This window comes from Elephas maximus, chromosome 1 (assembly GCF_024166365.1).
Source record: "Elephas maximus indicus isolate mEleMax1 chromosome 1, mEleMax1 primary haplotype, whole genome shotgun sequence".
Lineage (NCBI taxonomy): Eukaryota > Metazoa > Chordata > Mammalia > Proboscidea > Elephantidae > Elephas > Elephas maximus.
In genome coordinates this window covers 115,872,313-115,894,617 of record NC_064819.1, presented here as the reverse complement: position 1 = coordinate 115,894,617, position 22,305 = coordinate 115,872,313, and the positions used below count along the sequence as shown (strand labels likewise).

General features: G+C 44.9%; 1 protein-coding gene across 1 annotated transcript in view; it reads right to left on the bottom strand.

Moving 5' to 3' along the window:
- TFAP2D (transcription factor AP-2 delta) overlaps positions 1–17,008 on the bottom strand; it is a 55,184-nt gene extending 38,176 nt beyond the window's left edge. Inside the window, exons 1-5 of the mRNA XM_049894011.1 lie at positions 16,970–17,008; positions 15,427–15,924; positions 11,930–11,990; positions 1,622–1,787; positions 1,338–1,456 (exon numbers count right to left, since the gene is read on the bottom strand). Coding sequence (XP_049749968.1) covers positions 1,338–1,456; positions 1,622–1,787; positions 11,930–11,990; positions 15,427–15,924; positions 16,970–17,008 — 883 coding nt within the window. The remainder of the gene's footprint in view (positions 1–1,337; positions 1,457–1,621; positions 1,788–11,929; positions 11,991–15,426; positions 15,925–16,969) is intronic.
- Positions 17,009–22,305: the final 5,297 nt, after the last annotated feature.

The window sequence follows — 22,305 nt, the reverse complement described above, 5'->3', positions numbered from 1 at the left end:
CTAAATCTCTTTTCCAAAGTGCCTGAAATTCAACAATAAAGATTTATTTCTCTAGCATTTAGGAAAGTAGAATTGAATATTTTATAGTTTCTTTAATAAAATCAAAAGTATTTACACTTCAGTTGAAAAATTCTTGCACGGATATTAAGGAGGGTAGCATTACAAAGTTTTCTTTTCACTTAAACTTTTAAAAGAGAAAACAAATAAGTAAATTGTCTCCTGTAACATTGCTGTATTGAAGATAGTCTTTAAATAGCTTAATGCTAGTTCAGATGTTGTCATGCAGTACAAAAGATATTGTTATCAAAATGTTAACTTCTATTATTAAAAGAAAAAAAAAAGATTCCTATCTCTAGATCATGAAGTTTTGGGAGATTGTAAGAGCGCCCAATTAAAGTAAGATGCACCTGGGAAAAATGACATCTTCAGTTTCATCAGCCAAGGCTGATAGTTATTTGTGAGCAGAGGCCAAACGAACAGAGCTCACGATGAGCACTTGGGTGATAGCAAAGAGTGCTGAAAGAGAAAAGGGCAAGACCACAGAGATCCTGCACCCTATAAGCTCCTCATAAAGGGATTCTTACTTATCCTGTAGATCATAGTTTACTGAATTATAATGAGCTAAACCAGACTTACCTGAACTTTAAAATAAACAATGATAAAAATGACAATACCGTGACCAGTTTTTTGTTGCTGTTATTTAGGGAAAACTTTATCAAGTACATAAATCTTCCACTGCCATCTCCTTCCCTACTATTGTTAAGATTAGTAAATTATGGGACATTTTATCAATTATCTAAGCCTTACATTGTCTAATTTAATCACTATACCAAACAAAACCATACCGATGGCCAAAAAGTTGATTCCAACTTATAGCGACCCTCTAGGGCAGAGTAGAACCGCCCCATAGGGTTTCTAAGGAGTGCCTGGTGGATTCAAACTGCTGACCTTTTGGTTAGCAGCCATAGCTCTTAACCACTACGCCACCAGGGTTTCAAATTTAATCACTATAAAAACCAAACCAAACCCAGTGCCATCGAGTTGATTCTGACTCATAGCAACCCCATAGGACAGAGTAGAACTGCCCCACAGATTTTCCAAGGAGCGCCTGGTGGATTCGAAATGCCGACCCTTTGGTTAGCAGCTGTAGCACTTAACCACTATGCCACCAGGGTTTCCTTAATCGCTATAGTTAAGATTAATTGATAAATCCCGCAGTACTTCCTAACTGACCTGCTTGATAGCATAGACAAAAATAAAACAGCATAATCTCACAAACCTGAGCTTCAAAGAATTGCCAACCCTTAGTTATTACTTTGCAGAGCTGAAAGTCATACCTTCGACTAAGGAAGTGAGGAGGGTCACGTTAGCTGCTTTCCGTCTTCCAGCTGGCAAGTTCAAGCCCAACCTATCCAGTTTTTCTCTCAGGCATCGGCCCCCATTCTTGGATTTTGCTCTGTCCAAAAACAAATAAAAACTGTGATTTGAAAGTTCACATTCTGAAGAAAATCATGAGAACACTTAAGCACACAGGGAATTCCACATAGCATGGAACAAACACATAAGGGCTGTGTACTGATACAGTCAGAAGACCCACAGTGCCAGAAAACAACTTTCTTACCGTCTCAAAATGCCTCCCAAGAGTGAAGCATTGAGGCATTCAGGTGGTGAGAGACGTCTCTTTACCTCAGCAATGGTCACCTTGTATTTGGAAGTAGAACTGAGAAGGGACAAACGACCAGGGACAGAGCAAAACAAGTCTGTGGGGTTGACCACACAGGTGCCACCTTGGAAGGAAAAAGCATAAACGTATTAGTGACAATGAGAGAAGATAAATTCATGAGACATAGTTAATATCAAGGTGCCTCCCAGATTTGGGGACACATGACAACAGCAGCACTTATACATGACTGGATCTGCTCAGAAAGCTGCTCTTAAGATGATCCTTTCAAATAACACACAGGGTTTTGTCTTTCCAATATCACACAGAAAATGTTTATGAGGAGATAATTGTAATTTTACAGAAAATTGGCATTCCATAGAGTGTTTAAAAAAAAAAAAAGTTGCCATCTAGTCGATTCCACCTGATAGCAACCCTATAGGACAGAGCAGAACTGCCTTATTGGATTTCCAAGGAGTGGCTGGTGGATTCAAACTGCCAACCTTTTGGTTAGCAGCCGTAGCTCACTGTAGCTCTTAACCACTTTGCCACCAAGGCTACTCAGAGTGTTAGCAGGCCCCAAAACCCAAACAAAAACAAAACCTATTGTATTCAAGCCAGTCCTGACTTATAGTGATCCTGTAGGACAGAGTAGAACTGTCCCAAAGGATTTTCCAAAACTGTAATCTTTACGGAAGCAGACTGCCACGTCTTTCTTGTGCGGAGCGACTCGTGGGCTCAAACCACTGACCTTTCAGTTATCAGCCTAGCGCTTCACCACTGTGCCATCAGGGCTCCTTTAGGAGGCTCGCCAATGTCAATTTCTACATCATCCACATCAAGAAATACTTTAATTAAAAACCCCAAACTTCCCCAGTTAACACAACAAAGGTTAGATATGATGGATAGATACCCATACCCACACAACGGGTAAATATTTTTTACCCACAATTTACTAAATAGATCAAAGTTTTAAGGGCCCTTTACCAAAATGTTTGAGAACTGCCATCCCTTTTCCCTTAATCATCTATCAACTAAAGGCACCACACTCACGCAATCAATACCCAGACACCACTAAACATCATTTTCCTATTACCAGAAGCTTCTGGAAGTTCAGGCAAGTAGTCCTTGCTGGGACTCCTAGAGTGGAAGCCTTCTGTCTCTGAGGTCCAGAAAGCCCCTTGAGCTTTTATATTGCCCAGGAACAATGGAGTGTAATCCCTACCCTGAGGTAGCCAATGACTGAAGTGAACAAGAAGATCTAAGGGTGATCACTGGGAGGGAGAGTGTCCTGCTGCCCAATTCCTCCCTCACCGCAAAAACCCTGAGCCCATGTGCATGCTGCTAACTTGGTGGCCATGGAACCCTGAGATCCAAGGCTGCTTCAACAGGCATCAAGAAATATGAGGACAGAGTTTTTGTGGGTCCAGTGGCAAGTTCAAATGCAAAGTTTGCTCTTCTGATCATACATTTGATTTTATCAGTTAAGGGTGATCTGAAGACCTACCTTCAGAAAAGGGTGAAGTTACGTGAGGGAAAAGAGAAAATAAGTAGGTGGGGGAAGACAAATGGGCAAGAGAGTGTTATCTAAAACCTTTCTCCCTTAAAGTATGGTCTTCAACTGGCAGCATCTGCATCTCCTAGGAACTTGTTAGAAATATAAGATCTCCCAGCCAAACCTCAAACCTTCAGAGTTAGAATTTGCATTTTTAAGAAGACCCTCAGGTGATTCATGTGCACATTAAAGTTTGAGACGTTCTGGTCTAGGACTCACCACTGGCCTCCCAGGTAGCTCCTTCCCTCCTTTGCTGACAGGTTCAGATGGAATGATATGTCAGTGGGACCTCTGCCATTCCTTTGAGTGTGTTCTCTGGGCACAGTAGCTAAGAAATCTTGGAAGATGTTTTAAATGGCAAAGGGGTCCTGGGCCTGGGCAGAGAGAACATGTTAACCTTGCCTCATTCTTAAAGTGTTTCTACCCCTGGATTTTCTGGAATTCCTCCTGGCGTCACCCAAGTTTCCCATGGAAGTGCTGGGAACCCAGGTCTTCCTCCCTAAACATTCTGAAGCCCAGGATGACCCCAAGTGCCTGAAAAACAGGAGAGAGAATAGAGGGAATATCAGAGCAGTCAGCTCTCTCTAGGTTAGAAGATGGGTCCTGCATACTTTAGCCAGATTCCTGATGCTAGTGCCTGGAAACATGCCCTGACTTTGAAATCTGAGAGGTCATAATCTCAATTGTCAGATTGAAACCGTTTTCTTGACTTGAAACTTGTAGCCAACATTATCATGCATGGACAACCGTGCAAATGTCTGCCTGGGGAGCTGGAAACACAAAGTTACCTGTGCTTCCCCACCTCGCATTCCCAGAGAGAATTTTAAACAGCCAACAAAAAAGTGTTCCAAGATCCCTGTGCCTGAGGCGACCATTCCACTTTTGCTGATAACCTCAGTCAGGATCTATAGGTGAGAAGTGAATTTTAAAAAATAACTGTTAAGTAACTTCTTAGAAGATAGATGAGCAGGAAAGCATGCTAGATGTCAATGAATCTGGGTTTTAAAGTGAGACTGTTGGATCATGACCCTGATTATTTTAGGATTTAGGTCACTGTTAGGTCAGCCTGTAGCAAGAATATTAGACAAGAAAATCATAAGGTCTACATCCAAAAATCACACAGCTTTCTCCTGAAATGGGGCTTCTACCCACATTTTCTATGAGTCATAGCAAACTTATATTCTTACATAATGCACTCCTCACCCCCCACACACTAGCAAGTACATAATCGGGGACACTAGGAATCTTACCCAATGGGTCTTAGGTTCATTAGGAGTGAGAGAAGAACTCTTTTGAGTACTTATATGTATTATTTTTCTGGCTGGTAAAGGAAAGCTGGCCCCGGGTGGTGTAAACCATTAAGAACTCTGCTGCTAACAGAAAGGTTGGTGGTTCAGGTTGGAGGTTCGAGTTCACTCAAAGGCACCTCAGAAGAAAGACCTGTTGATCTAATTCTGAAAAATCAACCTCTGAAAACCCTACAGAGCACAGTTCTACTCTGAGACTCATGGGTTGCCGTGAGTCAGAATTGACTTGTCAGCAACTGCTTTGGTTTTGAAAGGAAAGGCAGGACACAATTTTATACCTTTCCTACATGTATTAATCTTCAGCAGGTTAAAAACCTAATTTAGAGAGATGCAGATTATTATTTTTGTAAAATAAGGAGCTAAATCAGTCTCTCCCTGTTTCCATTGGAAAACTGCTCCTTTTTGGCAGACTGAACCCCATCTGCCAAAAGCCAGCTGCTCCCAGGGAAACCACGGAGTCTGCTACCTCACCACTTGCAACTCCCTGGGCCCTTGGCCTTTCTTTCCTGTGTCCAGGTTGGGCTTCTTGCTAATGCTCAAATGGGCATTTACCAGGTAAGTTACACAGGCTGCATATTAAGAGTATACTTTATGCACATACAAATTGCCGGGAGGATTTATTTTGTATTCAGAATTAGCCATCAACTCTAGAGGCTTTTATTTTTTTATGTCACAGCATCTTTAAAGGGAATTTCTGTTGCTTTGATACTTGGCATTGCTGCAGCCTTGGGGAACTCTCTCATCCTGGCTAAAGATTTGGCAACTTGTAGAGTACACAGCAACATGGGGGAACCTGGTATCTCTCTTCCCAGTGGCTTATTTTTGGGGGGAGATAAAAGGGTAATAGGTCAACATAACCAGAATTTTGCATTTGGAATAAAGGGGGCAGGACTTCTTTAAGGGGCTCTAGATCACAGATGGCAATGAAGAGATCTCAAAGATAGTTATAAAACAGCCAGCCACACTGGCCTGTTACAGTATTCATCCCTGTGTTTCTAGTTGCATTTCCTCATGGCTCCTGTGAGGCATTTCAGCTCTCAGTGAGAGTGTGATACTCATTCTTGACTCAGCATTCCAGTTAGGGCTGTGTCTGGTTGCACAGCCAGCGGCCTTATGCAGAACTGTTTTAGAGTTTATCTGTTTCCCATTCCTAGTATTTCCCATGCCATGGAGGTCACTATTTTAAAGTTAGAATTTGGAGATATTTCCAGTGATGCTGCAAACCCAGGTGGGTAGCTACGGTAACAATGAAAAATATGAGGGCTAGCTTCCCAAGGCCACTTGCGTAGGACATAAAAACCCGTTGCCGTGGAGTCTTCAACTCACAGCGACTCTAGAGGACAGATTAAAACTGCCCCATAGGGTTTACAAGGCAGTAATCTTTACGGAGGTCAACTGCCACATCTTTCTCCCGCTGAGCTTTGCGTTAGCAGCCTAGCGCTTAAACACCGCGCAACAGGGACTCTTACTGTATAGGAGATAGCGATAATAGAGGCAAGTTTGTTGTAGCTGCAGGAAGAAGTCAGCCAAAGACTTACAGTGGGCGTGACACATCTAGGCGCAAATGCATAGATGCAGATCCTCCAGCTGCCAGATCTTGTTAGATCCTATGCGGGAAGAAGCAGCAAGGGTTGGGGCTGCTCTCTTCTTGTGTAGCTGGGGATTTCTAGTTCTATGTCTGCAGGCACCGTATGGGTAGTGGAAATAGTTTTGGGCCACAGATAAGAACTTGACCCACTAGCGACCTTGGCGAATCTCTTCACTCCTTTGGGCCTCAGCCTGTACATCTGAAAAATGGGCATGCTCAGACCTGCTCTACTTATTTTCCCAGCTTGTGAGGAAGCGCAACGGCGAATGGACGCATGCGTGCTCAGCCACCTGGAAAAGGCCACCCAACACTGCCATTGTGTCGAACAACTACTACGTCGCCGGGTGCGAGCTGTGGGGCGCGGCAAGATCCCCACCAACCATTTGCACTGCATGAGATCGGAAAGCCCAGCACGGACTCTGAGCGCGCTTTTCCTCCTCTCATCCCGGGCAGTTAGGGCAGAGGAAAGGGCCGGGGTTGTCTCGGAGGAGCCGATGCTCCGCCGACGCCCTTAAAGCTGCCTCAGAGTCAGTCGCCCCCTCTCCACGCCTCCCCCCCTTCTAACAACAGTCCCTGGCCTAGCAGGAGGCCTGGCGTGCGCTCCAGGAGCGATCAATACTTCCTGGCGGGCTTCCGGGCGCGCTGGGCCTGTGCGCGCAGCCTCTCCAAAGCCTCAGAGCCTCCCCACTCGCCGCGGCATCGGTGTTGACATAATTAGACGAAATCTTGAGAGCAAAATAAATGTTCTGTTCGCCTTACAGCCAAACAGATGTTTACAATTCAAATGAAAGAAATACAAACGGCAGGGATTTTTTTTCTCCCCTTCTTCATCTCCAGTGATCGCTCGTTTTTCCTGACACATTAAAAATGTGTAAGCGATTACGAGAGCTTCCTGTCCCTGTTAGTTCTGCGGTTGCGTTTCTGCGAGATGAGATTGTGGGGTACGATCATTGTCGGCTGCTTCCCCTCTAGCCTCCCAGTCTTCCTCCCCTCCCCCGCGCCGCCACCCGCCTTCCCCCGACGGCAGCAGATAGTCATTGTAATCAAACAGGAACGGGGGAAAAGTGGTGGGGACTTAATTGCAATCTGATGATGTGTCAGCAATGAATTGCGCTGTTTAGGAAAGGATATACCATTACAGGTATAACTGGATTACCAAGGCGGAATGCGCTCCTCCAGGCGCCGATTCCAGGCAGAACAAAAGAAAGGGAGGTCCGCATAGGGAGACCGGCTGGTTTAATGTGGCGGTGGGTCTGTAATGTGTGTGTTTGGGGGGGGGGAGGGGGCGGTTAATCTCCATTCCCTAATGTAGAGGGTACTTAGGCCTTTGGTGATTTTTCAAAGCAATAAAGAAATGAGAGAGAAGGCTGTAGGCATGGAAAAGCAGCAACGGGCTTCCCCCTCCTGTCCCCCACTCAAGATGTGCAATAAACCGTGCCTCTAGAGCCTTTGGCGTATGCATTTTAGGCTTCATATACTGGAGACCGAATTTCTAATCTACAGCATCTGCAGCTGGAAACCAGTGAAGGAGAGCCTCCAGGTAGATTTCTGGCTCTAGTTTATTCACAATGGATGCACTGTAGAGAAGAGTTTTGGAGAGCTGGAGTAGACAGAGGTTTCCTGCAGTCTCTCTCTAATCCCGGGGCACTGACAAAGGAAGAGGAACGAGACTTCCCACTTCCCTCAACTCTTGCTCCTCCCTAGAGCGGCTAAAAGAGGAAAAGCTTTCTCTAACCCGGATTCCAAGGCTCAGGGCCCTCGGGAAACCCGATGGAGCAGGGGGGAGGCCACCGTCTGCCTAAGCAGCCATCAGGACCGCAGAAAGAAAGAGCGCCCAGCTCCGTCCACCCTGTTATTGGTGGACTTTGGAAGGCTGACGCTAAACTGCGTTTCGTAGAAACTTAAAAATAAATAAATAAATAAATCAGACCTGACAATGTTTGTACCGGAGCGTTAATGTCTCCGCTTTGGCGTGCCATTCACCTCTAAGCGATCTGACAAACTCCAGCTCTCTTAAAACGTGCAGAGTTCAGATCATATTAATTCTCCAAAAATGTTTTGATCCAAAGTAGTTTGTATTTTGTGTAGCCACGGGCAATCAGGAAAGGGCTCCTGCCTGCCGGTGGCCGGGTCTGCTCCCTCTCCGCGTGGCCCAGAGGCTAGGGCGGTATTTAAGCTTCTGAAATTAGCCTGGGGCTGGAAGGCAGAGTGATCACAAAGCGAAACAAGGGCGCTTCCCCGCTTCACTTTTTTTTCATTCTTCCTTTTTTTTTTTTTTTTGAGTTTGCTATCCTGATTTCACTAAAAAGACCAGGGCCAAAATGTCACTTTCCACCCAAATATGAAAAGACCGGATCTTTTCTTCTCACCTCTGTCCTCTTCTGAAGGCCACAACCCCCTGCGATTTGAATCTGGATTCATTCATTATGAGCTTCATCATCATCGTCATCATCATCATTATTCTCCTCTTATTAGATACTCAGCCAAAAATGAAAGAGACCGGCATCTGACAAAGGGGATGGGGCCATGAGGGAGCCCCAGAAGATTGATAGGGAAAAAAAGAGTGGGTTTTCCTTTCTTTTTTCTTTTTTTAATGATTAAAAACACAGACGACTCCTGTAAATAGAAGCCTCATTTCTTCAAGAGATGCCTTTTGAAACCCGGTATCTGAATATTCAACGAAGGCAAAGCTCCACTCTGTACGTACAACATTAATATGATCTCTGCAGAATTTGCTACTCAGAAATATTAACATATCAAAGCTGACGCCCGAGGCGAGAGAAGCTATCGATACGCCAGCTCAGGGTAAAGTAAAGATTATTGGTTCTGATGGTTGGAGTGGCGGAGCTGCGGGCGCAATCGCGCACACCATTAACCGACCGTGAGCGCGCAGGGAGCCGAGCCTCCGAGGCGGAGGCAAATATTTTATCTAGGTAGTAATTACCTCTCCGCTACCCCCTCTTCGACTCATTCTACGGCGATTCTGCTTCCATAAAAAGCAAAAACACTATAATTACCACTTATCAAAATGAGTCAAGGAAATGACATTTTGTACATAGCAAGTAGAAGTGACCAAAGTTAAGAACAACGCTGACTCCAGTTCCCTACCCCACTGAAAACCAGAACAGCCTCGCCCTAGTGAACTAAAGCGGGGCATTTAGGGATCTTTCTCTAAGAAGAACGTTCAGGGGGTCTTCAAAAGTGAAATCAGTCCCCTACCCCCCACTATAAACTCTGGACATTATTAGAAATGTAAGCTGATCCAGGAGCTAACTAGGGATGGGAAACTGGTGAAAAGTTGTGTTTTATAAGAAACCCTGTTTCATGTGGAGAGTCACCTGTGAAACATGGACTAGAGGAGAAACACAGTCCCATTTCAGCTATTACACAGTATTGGGTTGTGTGAAGGATGGTGGTAGGGAAAAGCACTTGGGTTGATGTCCCCCTTCAGGTTTTTGACGAACAAAGGTGATCTGAGCTATTGATATTAAGAGTCCTGCGCACTACTGTGACCATAGAAAGAAGGTGCTTCAAAAAACAGGGAATCCTGAGATGAGGGCTGAGCAGATTAATAGGCTATACCCTCGTTTTAATGCAAGATTTCCTTGCAATCCTTGCTATCCATTTGTAAATTGTCATGAACATGAATCTTTTTCAGAGTAAGCAGACACCCTACTCCTTCCAGCTCAAACGGGTTAATTAGCCTTTCTCTGCGGCAGGTGAAAATGGAATAAACTTTGAACAGCTAAAGTCCGAATTCTTTTTCCGTTGGTGGATGAGGGTCTAGTCAAACAATACAGACATAAATCCCAGGTTACACCCCCTTTCTCTTTGGAGCCATGCCGTTTCCTAAAACATTAATACTTAGTTCAAAAAGAGCAGACTCAATGACGCTTTTTAGGTGAAGCGAATAGATACCGAATTCCACGGGAACAATATACGTTATCTAAAGTGGATCATTTCAGTAGCTCTAGTGGGGTGGGGTCGCAGCGCCCACCTTGTAGAGACCAAGAGCACTGGCCTTTCTCAGGAGAGTGATGAGGCCTTAAATCTGTCTTCGGAAATTCAACTGGTTCTGCAGCGGCCTCCCCTCCAGCTCCCGCCTTCCGCCTCGCATAATTCCCACCCTTTGTCAGCTATTGTATGAACGAACGCAATTTGCAAACATTCGAGAAGGTGATCTTCCATCCGGTAGAGAACTGAACGTAAAGACTGCAGTAGCAGGAGCGGAATTGTGGGAGGAGCGGGCTTAGGGCGCTAATTAGTGGCGCTGTCCTTCAGCACCACCAGCATCTTCTCGATGCGCCCTGAAGTGCTCTGCCTAACCTTTTGTGTTATCGCCATTATAGACCCGGATCAGCAAGCCTCACCCAACCCCTCTTTCATTGTATATTTTTCTACTCCTCACCAGCAGTGCGTTAGTTTTATTTCCATTTTCACCAGCCTTGGGCCTATTTCATGTCATTTCAATATGGTTGAGTATTGGCCTTGCAGAAAAGTTTAAAATTGCTGCCTCTTCCTCCTTTTAACACTTGAAAAGTAATACCAGTATTTTTGTTTTGTTTTTTTAATAGTTATCAAAAGTCTGTGGGGGAGAACAACAGAATTGAAGAGCTATTTTAAATTTAGTGGAAGTTCCAAATATCCACTATGAGAGTAGCCACACTATTTGTGTTCTTTCCCCTTCAATTCAAATGGAATTTAATATTGGACATTAGCTTGTGAAACCTGCAGTTTAAACATGAGGGTCCACTACTTTGTACCAATACATTTCTCTCTGTGGAAAAATATTGGAATCCTTCAAAAGCTTGATAGGTTTGGAGAGGGATGGAAGGATATTTATTTGGTGCCATCGCAAGTGACTCAGTCTTCAGTGGCCTGGTTACTAAAGACAACTGTGGCCCTGGAGCTGCAATTAGTCTTGGTGAATAAGGCACATCTTATTAATTCATATGAAGTTGGAATAACGGCTGGTCCGCCTTGCCTTGTGTGTTCCTCAGGTTACCCAAATTGCTAGGAAAATAAGCTTCAGAGACTCTGAGTACAGTCAAGAGAGGAAGCAAGCAAAATCTTCACTGGCTTGAGGCCCTGAGGACGTCAGAGTTCAAAAACCCTTTGTCAAAATGGAACATCTGAAATGTAGCCTTCTTCAGTGTTTAAGCCAAAATCAACAGCTCTCTACTCTCCTCTTGCCCTCCCCCCCCCCCCCCATTCCATGGGTAACTCTGGATTCAGATGTTTTCCTCAACAGATGGGAACAAGAAAGCTTTATCCGGTACAGTTAACACCACCTCCTCCTCCCACCCTCCTTTAAAGAAAGAAATGTTCTGGACATTTAGAAAAATAAGGGCAGCTACAATATTGGTGTTTCATTAGCCTCCCCTCAAGCCTCGATGAATCCAGTCTTTCACAGAATCCCTCTAAGCCTCAAGCTAAAACCATCACCTCAAACACCCAGGCTGTGGCTGGCACATTTAGCGCTCAATGAGAACTGAAATTCTGCTTCAGGATGTGGTATTGGGGGAAGGGGGTGTGAGAAGTTCTCCCCCCCCCAACTTTGATTCTGTCACAGTGCTGTGAGGACAAGAAACCTTTCCTGTCAGGAATCTTTTGAGCACAGGGTGGGTTCAAGCCTCAACAGAGGAATAGGGGTTTTCAAAATGTGAGTATCCCTTAAGGGACAAGAATGTCACAGACCAAGAGTCATTGTTTTCTTAATCATCATACGTGGGATATGAAGTTTAAAAACATCAACGGATCCTCAAAATTAAGCAACAGATGAAAAAAGAATATTTAGGGTAATGCATTTTGTTACTTACCTCTTCTTATCACCCCACCTTGGCCATTGAGAACAAGCCCACACTGGGCTTCCACAGAGCCCTTAAATAAAAGAAAAAGAAATACAATCACTCATATAGATACTAACAGGTCTACCCACTTGAGTAAAGACTTTGAATCTGCCCCATCCCCGAAACCCATCTCAGTAGACATTTAAAAGCAACCATGGAGCAGCAGCAAGGTTGTCAGCAAACATGATCTTAAGAAAAAAATTGTGAGAAAAACCACAACCTAAAAGTTGTATAAATCTTAAGGTGTACATTTTACAGCACCATGCAATATTACACTTCAAAGAGCCTGAGTGCCTTTCATCTTGGCACAGAGAAGTGAGAAACCTTTGAGTCCCCATCAAGGTATATAACATATACACAGACAGTATATACTCTGCAGTTGCTGTGCGGACCAAATTACACCTTGAGTGTTATGTTCTGGGAATGTGGGCTTCTTGGGAGCTCAGAGGAGCCATTTCATGTGCAGGGTTCAATATATCTTATGGAGGTTCTCTTTTACCCCAGATGTGTGAAAACCCTATAATGCTACCCAAAATGGGCCTTGTAGAGGAAACACCCTCAGGTTCATTCACTGCAGGTCTTCAGGCTTCTAATGGATTGATGAATCATTTGAGCTGGAAAGGAGGAAAAGGTTTGCTGATTTTTGATTAAGAAAAATAAAAATTTCTTTTTCTGTCTTTTTTTTTTTTTTTTTGCCAAATGAAAATGTGTTAAAGGCTCATTTTCCTTTACAAACAAACGAGGTATTGGACTTGAAAGAGGCCTTGAAGGGTGTTAACCTACCCAACAGCCCGTGAAGAGTTAAGTAAATGCGGAGAGAGTCGGTGCATAATAAAAACCCACTTTACAAAACAACCTTTACAGCCCTGGCTCCTTTTTTGCCTCCCCATTTTCACCATATTGAGGCAGGCCTGTAAGACGCCCCTTTTCAACCTACTCACGAGTTCTTTCTTATTTTAAATGTTCTGCCTTAAAGTGATTATCAAATCAATATGAAAAAAGAAAAAAAACTTGGAGACTAAGCATAAATTAAAGCAGTGATGGGAAAAGGTGTGACAGTTTCCTTTGTTGGCCATAGCAAATCTTTTTAGGGGACTCAAAGATGGAACTGAAGCCACAAGACTGTTTGCATCTGTTAGGCAGACTTAGACCGCCCTCCAAACCATTGGACTTTCACTTAAAATTCTGTGCAGGGAAAAGTATATTTACATTTGTTGCATTTGAAATGAGGCATATGCTGATGAATGTTTTAAAAAGGAAGAAATAAAAGGAGAGAGACTGGTTTCTCCCACACAACCCCTCCCCATTTTTCTTTTTAAAAGTCGCTATGACTCCTTCACTTTCTTTTGCACTCTGCCAACTAAGTCCAAGAAGAGTGGAAGAAAATAACGTCCCTGGTTTTCAAATACATCTGTGGGTAAATTTACAAATATAGATATATATATATCCACACTCTAGCTCTTCTAGTATCTTGGAGTAGTCCCCTCAGTATGAGTATTAAATGGAAGAAAAGGAGGTTACGAATATAAAGAGGAAATAGACTGGAGAAAAGGCTTCAATATATCTGAAATGTACAAGGTAAAGAGCCTTAAGGCTCTCCAAGGCAGTGCAGCGCTTTCCCTCCCACTCTTGGGCGCACCGTTAAGATGTTTATTTTCTCAGAAGAAACGAATCTGGCTCTCTTCACTTAACAAACTTTTCCTCCTCATAAGTAAAACATGTTGTTTGGTTGGATGACATTGCATAAATGACCAGTTGAATGGCACTAAGTCGAAAATTGGATAAACTATGGTGTCCTTTTGCACAGGATTCGCTCTTTGTCTGGTGCTTGCAAATGTTCTAATCCCCTCTTTTGAAAAATGCCCGGCTTTGTCCTTAGCACAGAAAAAAAATTTGTACAGATACAAAAAAATCAGCAGCAGACGCGGCTATAAAAAGGAGTAAATAGGTTTTAGTTGAGCTAAACATTGAATGGCAGATTTTTTCGCCTTTGAGACATAAGGGGATCCTTGAGAAAAATGTAAAAACGCCCTGAGCGTATAAAATTATTTTGTGAATAGAAATGTAGAAAGTCAAGGTTTATGAAGCCAAATATTTTTTCTACTGTGCCGATCATTCAGCTATGGCTCTTTGTTGGGACTCTAAGGGCTTTCACTTTAATTTAAAACTAATTCCTTGTTCAGAGGTAGACTAGGGAAAAAGATTTTCTGTGCGCAATAAGGGATCTCTCACGTCTCCAACTTGTGCTCTTCAAATAACTCTCCCTTCGTCTTCAGGAGTATGCAGAAGGTAGCCAGCTTTGTGTGGACTGAAAAAGTAGAGACCCCCTCAGAGAGATGCAATTTCGGCCAAAAGAAGTTTGCACTCTGTGTCTTTTGGGTTCCTTCTTGAACACTTGTGGGCTTACTTGTTTGAAATGTGGCTATGACAATATGTCTGCATAATTATAGATTCTATTGTTGGCAACGAACATGCAAAAATGCGTTAAAAAAGAAAGTAGGAAGGATCACTTGATTTAATGGTGATCTTCACAGCATGAGTCTCATTTTCTTTTCTTTCCTTCCTTGCTTTCTTTCTCCCTTCCTCCCTTCCTTCTTCCTCCCTTCCTTATTTTCTCCCTCCTACCTTCCTTTTCTCCTTTTTCCTTCTCTTTCTCTTTTATTTCCCTCTCCTTTTTTTCTAATTTCCCTCTTTAAGCAGTTGCATATTATGTAAAAGTAGTGCTCGGAGAGAAAATAAAGTGGCGAATTATCCAACTGGGTGTCAAATTTGGAGGAACTTCAATAGGCACAACCTCACACCCTGGCGAAATGCATTGTGCAGATTTTTCACTGAGGTTAATTTTTGAGGCTCTCCTTTGTGATCCTTGACGCTCCACAGCAATTTAGTATATTTGGTGAAAATTTTGGTAGCGTTCCGGTTTCCTACAATTTTCTTACCCGCACTTCCCCAAGAGCAAGCCACCCCCCAATTCATACTAAGATCCTCGTAAATTCAGTCTGGGACGCACGCCTGAAACACGCCCGCAGACTCAGTAAAGCGCGGGGACTGAGGGCGCGATTGGTCATCAACTCATCGGGTCTTAACTCTGGGTCCAGTTGGATCAACCCCAGCCTCCTTGACCTCCCCACCCCATCCCCTCAGGGACAGAAATGGGGATTCACAAAAGGCTTCTGTGCAGACAGACCGAAGGTGGGGGCCGCAGCTAGCCGACTCCCGCGCATCCAGGTGAAATGCTTCGATCCAATGAGAGGGGCAGAATGGGCTCACGCCTTCTCTAATTGTTTTGATAACTTTCCATAAGTGAGGAGTGTGCGTGTGTGTGTGTGTGTGTGTGAGAGAGAGAGAGAGAGAGAATGAGTGAGTGAGAGAGAGAGAGAGACGGTTTACAGTCAGAGCATTAATGTAGAGGGAGGGGGAGAGCGAACAGGGGAGGGCGCAGACAAATTCGCCGCATGCTTATTTACCTGCAAGTCGTCTGCTCCCGCGGCGGCCAGCCCCAGGCTGGGCCCTGGCAGGAGTCTTTGATCTGGGTGCATTCCATACTGAGAGCCATGGCTCATGAGGGACAGGTCGTGGCGGCGGTAGGCATCGAGGCAGCCCAGTTCCCGCCTCTGCTCGTCCAGGCAGGACGACTTGAGCGCCCGCGCATTGTGCAGGTTAATAAAGTCGGTGGGCTCCCCGTGGTGGATTTGCTGGTAGTACTGTTGCGAATGGTGGAGCGAGTTCAGAGAGTAGGCGTCGGGGGTGACGGCCGGGTGGCTGTGCTGAAACTCGTAATGGAAGGACTGGTGGTGGAGCGGGGTGTACTGGTGGTTAGTGGAGAAGTAGGGGGACGCAAACTCGGTGCCGGTGGTGGAGTAAGTTAAAGGAGAGGAGGAGGAATAGGCGACAGTGGAATTGGCTACGGACTCCAGACAGCCAAGCTGCATCAAACGGTAGCTGTTTGATCCGTCGTGACGTATCTGCAAGGAAGAGGGGGAAAAGGGAGAGCAGAAAAACTTGAGGTTTGTCATTTTGCAACCAAGGCGCCGCTCTCCCTGAGCCAGTAGCTTTCTCTGACTCTCCAACGAGAGCTAGCGGACAGGGTTCGGGCCGAGCAGCGGCCCCTGCGCAGCGCCTTTGCCAGAGAACCTTTGCGAGCAGGCGAACTGGGGGTGGGCGGCCGCGTCCTCACAGTTGAGAGAGAAGGGGAAAAAAAAAATCCCCCACCCTATATAGGTGCGGGTGACACCACTCACACACACACAGATACACACACACACGGATACACACACAGAGATACACACACACACACACACTAACACACACAGCCCCTACCCAACTTGCGCAAGGAGCTGGGCGTTGGTAGTCAGGTTTGCAACTGGCTGTGGGACGGCGGGGAGAAGAACCAGAGCGTCCACACGCACCTAGCGCCCGCCAGCGCCTCGCCACTCCCAACCAGATCCCCACCCGAAGATTCCGCGACTGTCAATGCCGAGATGCCGGCCCGAGCTGCTCAAAAATCCCTGTCCATGTATATATAAAATATCAGTTTGTACAAATCGCTCAACTTGCTCATTTCCTTGGCCACGTAGGGGAGGAAGCCACCCCCCCCCCGCTTCCCTTTTCTTGAATAAGCCCATTCCAAAAGGGGTGCGTTGTTCCCCACCCCCCTTGTCCACCTACCGCCCCCCATCCTTTCCTTTCCTTTGCCTTCCTGAGTATCTTTTCCCCGTCTCTATCTCTTCTTTCTCCTCACCCCCCTCCCTTTCTTTATTATTAGGATTATGTTTTTCCCCCTTCATTATGGCAAATGTTTCTTAGCGCGGCAGAGAGTTGTCCTTCCTGGCGACAGATGTCATAACGAACTTTCTCCCCTTTCCTTCCTTAACTTCCCCTGAAAGCCAGATTATAATTAAACGTAACGGTCCAATACAGATTAGAGACGGGGGAAGCTGCCACCGCCGCCACTACCGCCGCCGCCACACTCACGCGCGCTCAAAAAAAAAAAAAAAAAAGTAATAATACCTCGGCATCGTGGACTAGTCCCGGAAAGGTAGTTGACATGTTGGGTTTCTCCGAAAGCTTACGATGCAATTTCCCCCTCCAAAAAAAGAATCGGGAAAAAAATCCAAACTTCTTGTATTTTCCAATTTTTTTAAGGAAAAAAAAATGTTCTACAGATAGAGATCTAAATTGTAATGGCTCTGCCCGGATCAGATAGCTCCTTGCCTCGTACCCACTTAAAAACCTGTAGGAACAAAATTTTCCCTCTGCACAAAAGCAGCTCCCTGGAACAGATTTTGTACTTGCTGAGTATTTCTTTGGCTGATGTCGTAGGTCCCTTGGTAATATAGAAGTTTTGAAAATTAAGCATCAGCACTGAGAACTGGGAGGACAATAGGCAGAAGAGATTTATCCCAGGAGACAAGGAATAAATATTGTATCTTTGCCTAATAAGGAACTGGAGGTTCTTTCAACATTTTTATCCATTTTTTCCAACCTTTATCACGCTTTTCTATACCGACTGAGGTGGAGACTCCTCTCCGCAGAGAGCATTTGCACACATTTTATTGTGAAGATAGAGATCTAGCCCAGATATGTGTATATTAGAGAGAAAAATATATATTAATTAAAGCTTCCTTTTACATGGATAAGTGTTCATTCCTATTGGTTCCACTTCCTGAATGCTGAAAGCTGCTTTTTCCAACAAGGACCTAAACCAATTTTGCCCAGATTGGGGTATCTGCCTTCACCCAAGTGGAAACAATGTTGCTATTTCCATATTTACATCGAATTAGGGTTCTTTCCCCCTTTTTGAAAGGCAACACCCGGCAGTGGCTTACACTTTTCGGCAGCTTTTGAAATAAATAACTGTGATGGACAGTCCCAAGTTTCCATCATAAAGGAATAGTGTAACTGGCAATATATTAAAAAAAAAAATACAAGGGAATAAAGACGTGTGACAAGATTCTGCATTTAGGTAAAACGTTGCCTTCCACTCTCCAATCCAACCCAATTTCCCACTCTTTGGTGTTTTCCTCCTTCCCTTTTGGAAACAAGGCTGGATCAGGGATGTGTGTGTAGACCATTTAGCAGCTACTCCAGGCATTTGAACACCATTACCCCCCAGATAACCCTTCAATGCTTGGAAGTTATGTTTTACAAAGAGAGGGCAAGAAAGAGGCAGCGCACATCCATCCCCGTCTCTTCCAAGGGTTTCTCAACTTGCAAACAGTTTTTGAGCTTTTACTTTGTTCAAAATTTGGCTTCTCCCATTAATTCATCTAGTGCCTAGAGGGGGTGGTGGTGGCTACACGCCGGCAATACTGAGGCTCTGCAAGGTCCACTCTCCAACCCTGCTCATCTCATAAGAACTGACCGGCCCCACAGACTCATCATCTCAGAGATAGAAGGGGTAATTGAGTCTTAATTGCCATTTCATTTGGTTAGCTTTTAAATGTTTAAGCTGAGAAGGTGTCTTAATAATAAGCCGCAGGCGAACAGACATGTGGCTCCTTTTTTTTTTTTTTTAGGTTGGGGTTTGGGAGGGTTTATGAGGATCTGCTCATGCAGGCTAACTGGGGCTGTCACTCATTGCTCTTTGCTTTATACAAATGGACAAAGGCACACGACGAGAATTGAAATGCATTGTATGAAATGGAGATTTGTGATGCTCCAGCCCCACACAGGGGTCAGCAGTCAATACTTGCTTTCTTTTTCAAGGTGTACTAGCCCGCCCCCTCCCCAACTTCTTGAAACTCCATATTTTGGTCTAATGAAGTCAGAGACCAATGAAGATGAAAAGGAAGAATGTCCAACTTGATCTTTAATTAGGAGGGGTGAAGGGTACTGGAAACCCTGGTGGCATAGTGGTTAAGTGCTACAGCTGCTAACCAAAGGGTTAGCAGTTCGAATTCACCAGGCATTCTTTGGAAACTCTGTGGGGCAGTTCTACTCTGTCCTATAGGGTCGCTATGAGTCGGAATCGGCTTGATGGCACTGGGTTGTTTTTTTTTTTTTTTTTTTTTGGTAAGAAGGGCACTTAGGGGTTGAATCCCCAAATGCCTGCAGAGAAGTCTTTGTTTGCCAGCCTGAGTGGGGCTTCCACAGATTACCTACAGAGGAAATAAATAATCATCTGTGGTTACACCATGATCTTACCCCAAGAACACCTGTCGCTGCCTAGGTCCAAACCTACCCCCAAGAGAAGAAAGTTACCCCTACACAAGAACCCCAACTTGGTCATGGCCAAATGTCTCCTTTTCCTTGTAGGTAATGGCTCCACAGTAAGTCTAAGCCCATATGGAAAAGGATGGCCCCTTCTGAGGCACCCCCCCCCCCCGCATAGAGTCAGATACATTTTCACTGAAGATGAAGAGACCTTCTCTCTCCAACATAGGTCAAGGTAGCAGGTGCATAAGCCCCTCCCTTGGAACAACCAGGAATCTCTAGATGACATGCGCCTGCTCTGCCTGCTGTGTTGACCAGTCCAGAAGATACACCCTTAGCCTGCACATTCGGAAGATGTGGCTTTGTGAGACTCTCAGTAGTGAGCTCTTGCCTCGAGCTGAATCCATCCCAAGTAATGACCTGCAGGCTCCTCACTAGTCTGGTACTTCAGGATATCACAGAAGAACTGGCAACTGCACCTTCCCATTCCATCTCCCAGTCCCCACCCCACTTTCCCGGATGTCTTTTAGCTACCGAGGTAAAGGGAATCCAGGGCTTGATTTACTGTGTTGCCTGAACTTTCGTGGACCTAGAGGAAACTAAAGATCACAGAGAAGAAGAAAAACTTGTATTTGTACTTTAGAGAGATGGAATGGAAGGATAAGTGCCTCTCTTTTAGCTTAGGGATCTGCCTTGTCAAGGCGTCATGTCTCCCTTGGAAAGCCCTCTTCCCGCCCCCGTGTCCCAGCTTCCCACACCAGAGTCTGAACTGAAGGGAAACTCCATTTGGCCAACTGCTCCCTCCCACTTCTTCTCCACTTAAAAAAAAAAAAATCTGTTTCTCTCTGAAAGAAAAGTTGGGGAAATCATCCGTGCCATATGCACATACTGGTCAGCGCTCCCTTCCATCTGCTCTGGGGTTGCTCAGTGAGCCCCTTTTCTAAAGAAATGCATAGAGGCAGGTGTGTGGGGTGTTTGTTGTCCATGTGTGTGTGATATGTGTGTGCTGGATTGTTTCTGTCAGACAGCCCCCCCTTCTTTCCCCATCCAATTAATAGTCTTGAGCAATTAATAATTGCTTGACTCAAAGGCTGAGCTTTGCAGCAAAGTTAATTCCTCTTTCTCTGTTTTGCTCCTTTCCCCAAGAGCTTCTGGCCACACATTCTCCAGTGGGCGGTGTAATTGAATTAACTGGCCACAGCATGTTGGAGACGCGGTGACAATCGTGGGGGGGTGGAGGGGGGAGCCCCTTCCCTCAGGGACCTGTGGTGCACATCCCAGTCTGAGCCCTAGGCCCGGCTCACTCTGGCTCTCTAAAGATAGTGCCTAAATGCGAGGGAGAAACCCTGCCAGCCTGGCACCCGAGAATCTGGGAGAAGGTCTCTCCTAGCACCAAACGCTTCTGTTCTTCCTGCTGGGTCCGCACCGCACACTGCAGGAGAGGCTGTCCTACCTCAGTCGCTTTAGGAATTTGCAGGGAAATCGTTATACATATCATTATCATTTTGGTTGGGATCCAGCACTGAAAGGGAGTTTCTGAGGGTTGCAGATTCCTTCCTGAGCTTCTAGGCCAGTCCCATCCAAATCATCCCAGTTTTCAGCCAATCCCAAACATCTCTACTGAAAGGGTCTGCCACCCTCTGTGTGTCTGAGGTTGGTAGACAATTAACAAGCAACACATGCCTCCCCCTAGCTTTATTAAATATGTATTTCTTTTAGATACTTGAGGTTTCCCTTCCTCCTCCAAAGTGATTGTATTTGTTTCTTTTTGTATTAATAAATGTCTCCCACAAACGTCTTCCACTATATATGCTAAGTGAAATAGTTAATGACTGCAATTATTTGGGCAATTACAACCAAAAATATTTCCTTGTGCCTATTCGTACACAAGAATCAACCAGGATATCTTCCTTTTTTGCTTGCTTCCTTTTTTCATCATTCCTTCCTTCTTTTCTTTAAATCCAATGATGGGGTTAAATCCAATAAAGTTGTGCCTTAATCTAGCATGTGTATACATTGTCTAAGAGTGGAATTTAGTGTGTTCTTCTCCAGTGGGGCATGCAGCTCCATAACTCAGACATAAGTTTGAACATTAGGAGACAATTTTCGTGGTCACAAAACTCTGACTTTGAAAGGGAACTTGTATAGGAGAACAATGGAGCACTGAAGATCCGATATAGCAAATGAAGAAATGTTCTCTCCACAAGCAAAATAAAAGGTGTAGATCTGAATATTCCCACCCCTCCCCCTTACCACTTCCAGCCTCTTTCCTTTTGCTCCTTATTTTGGATAAAGAGCAGATGTGCCTTTAGAGAACCCAGAGCAAGCCAAGGACTTCTCCTGTGTCCTTTCCAGTGGTGCTCTTGTTCTACCTGCCCTCAGGCCTGTTTCCTTTAAACACTCTTCCACCACTTTGCAAATCCCCTGTCTTCTGAGCACTTCCACCCTGGTTAGCCTTTCAAAAAGGCCCTCAGCACCAGGTTTCCAAGAGCCAGTCACAGACGAAACTCTCAGGGTCATATCCAAGGGGACCCAGGTTTCACAGTCATTCAGGATTTTCATGAATTAGAAAGGTCTTCTGGTTGAAAGATCCATTCTGGTGTGATTATCCTAACCTTTCCTAATTACTGCTAGGGTAGGAGCGCAAACTTTTAGGTGATAAGAAGGCAAACATGTTGGGTCCAACACGCTGCATCCCAGCTTCTGGTTCATTCATTTTTCCTCAGCAGGCAAGGTGAAGACAGAAAAGCTCTCCAAGTCTCTGGGAAAATCTGGGTAGGAACCAGGAATCTAAAACTTGACCCAGTTACATGGACCAGGGTATCTGGAGAGAAATGGCATGGCAGCCTGGGTATTCCTGCGCAGGCCGGCAAAGTCAGATCAGGCAAAAATGAATTGCTTGCGGCTGTTACTGGCCTGAACTGAAGGTGACTCTGGGCCTGATTGAAAGGTTTCTCCCCTTCCCTTTCCGATTATGAATTCAGTAGCTCCTTCGCCTCCTCTAGGCATTATTCCCCACCGCCTTTCCACCTGCAACAGCAGAATGGCCACTTAGCCTAAGTTACCTAATTGCAATCCAGAGAAGCCAGCCCCCTCCCCCCACTAAGAAATCTGGGCTATTTGGGGGAAATTAACATTTCTGACAGACTCTCCAGTCATTTCAGTTTAAAGGTTGTCATTGATTTTTTGAA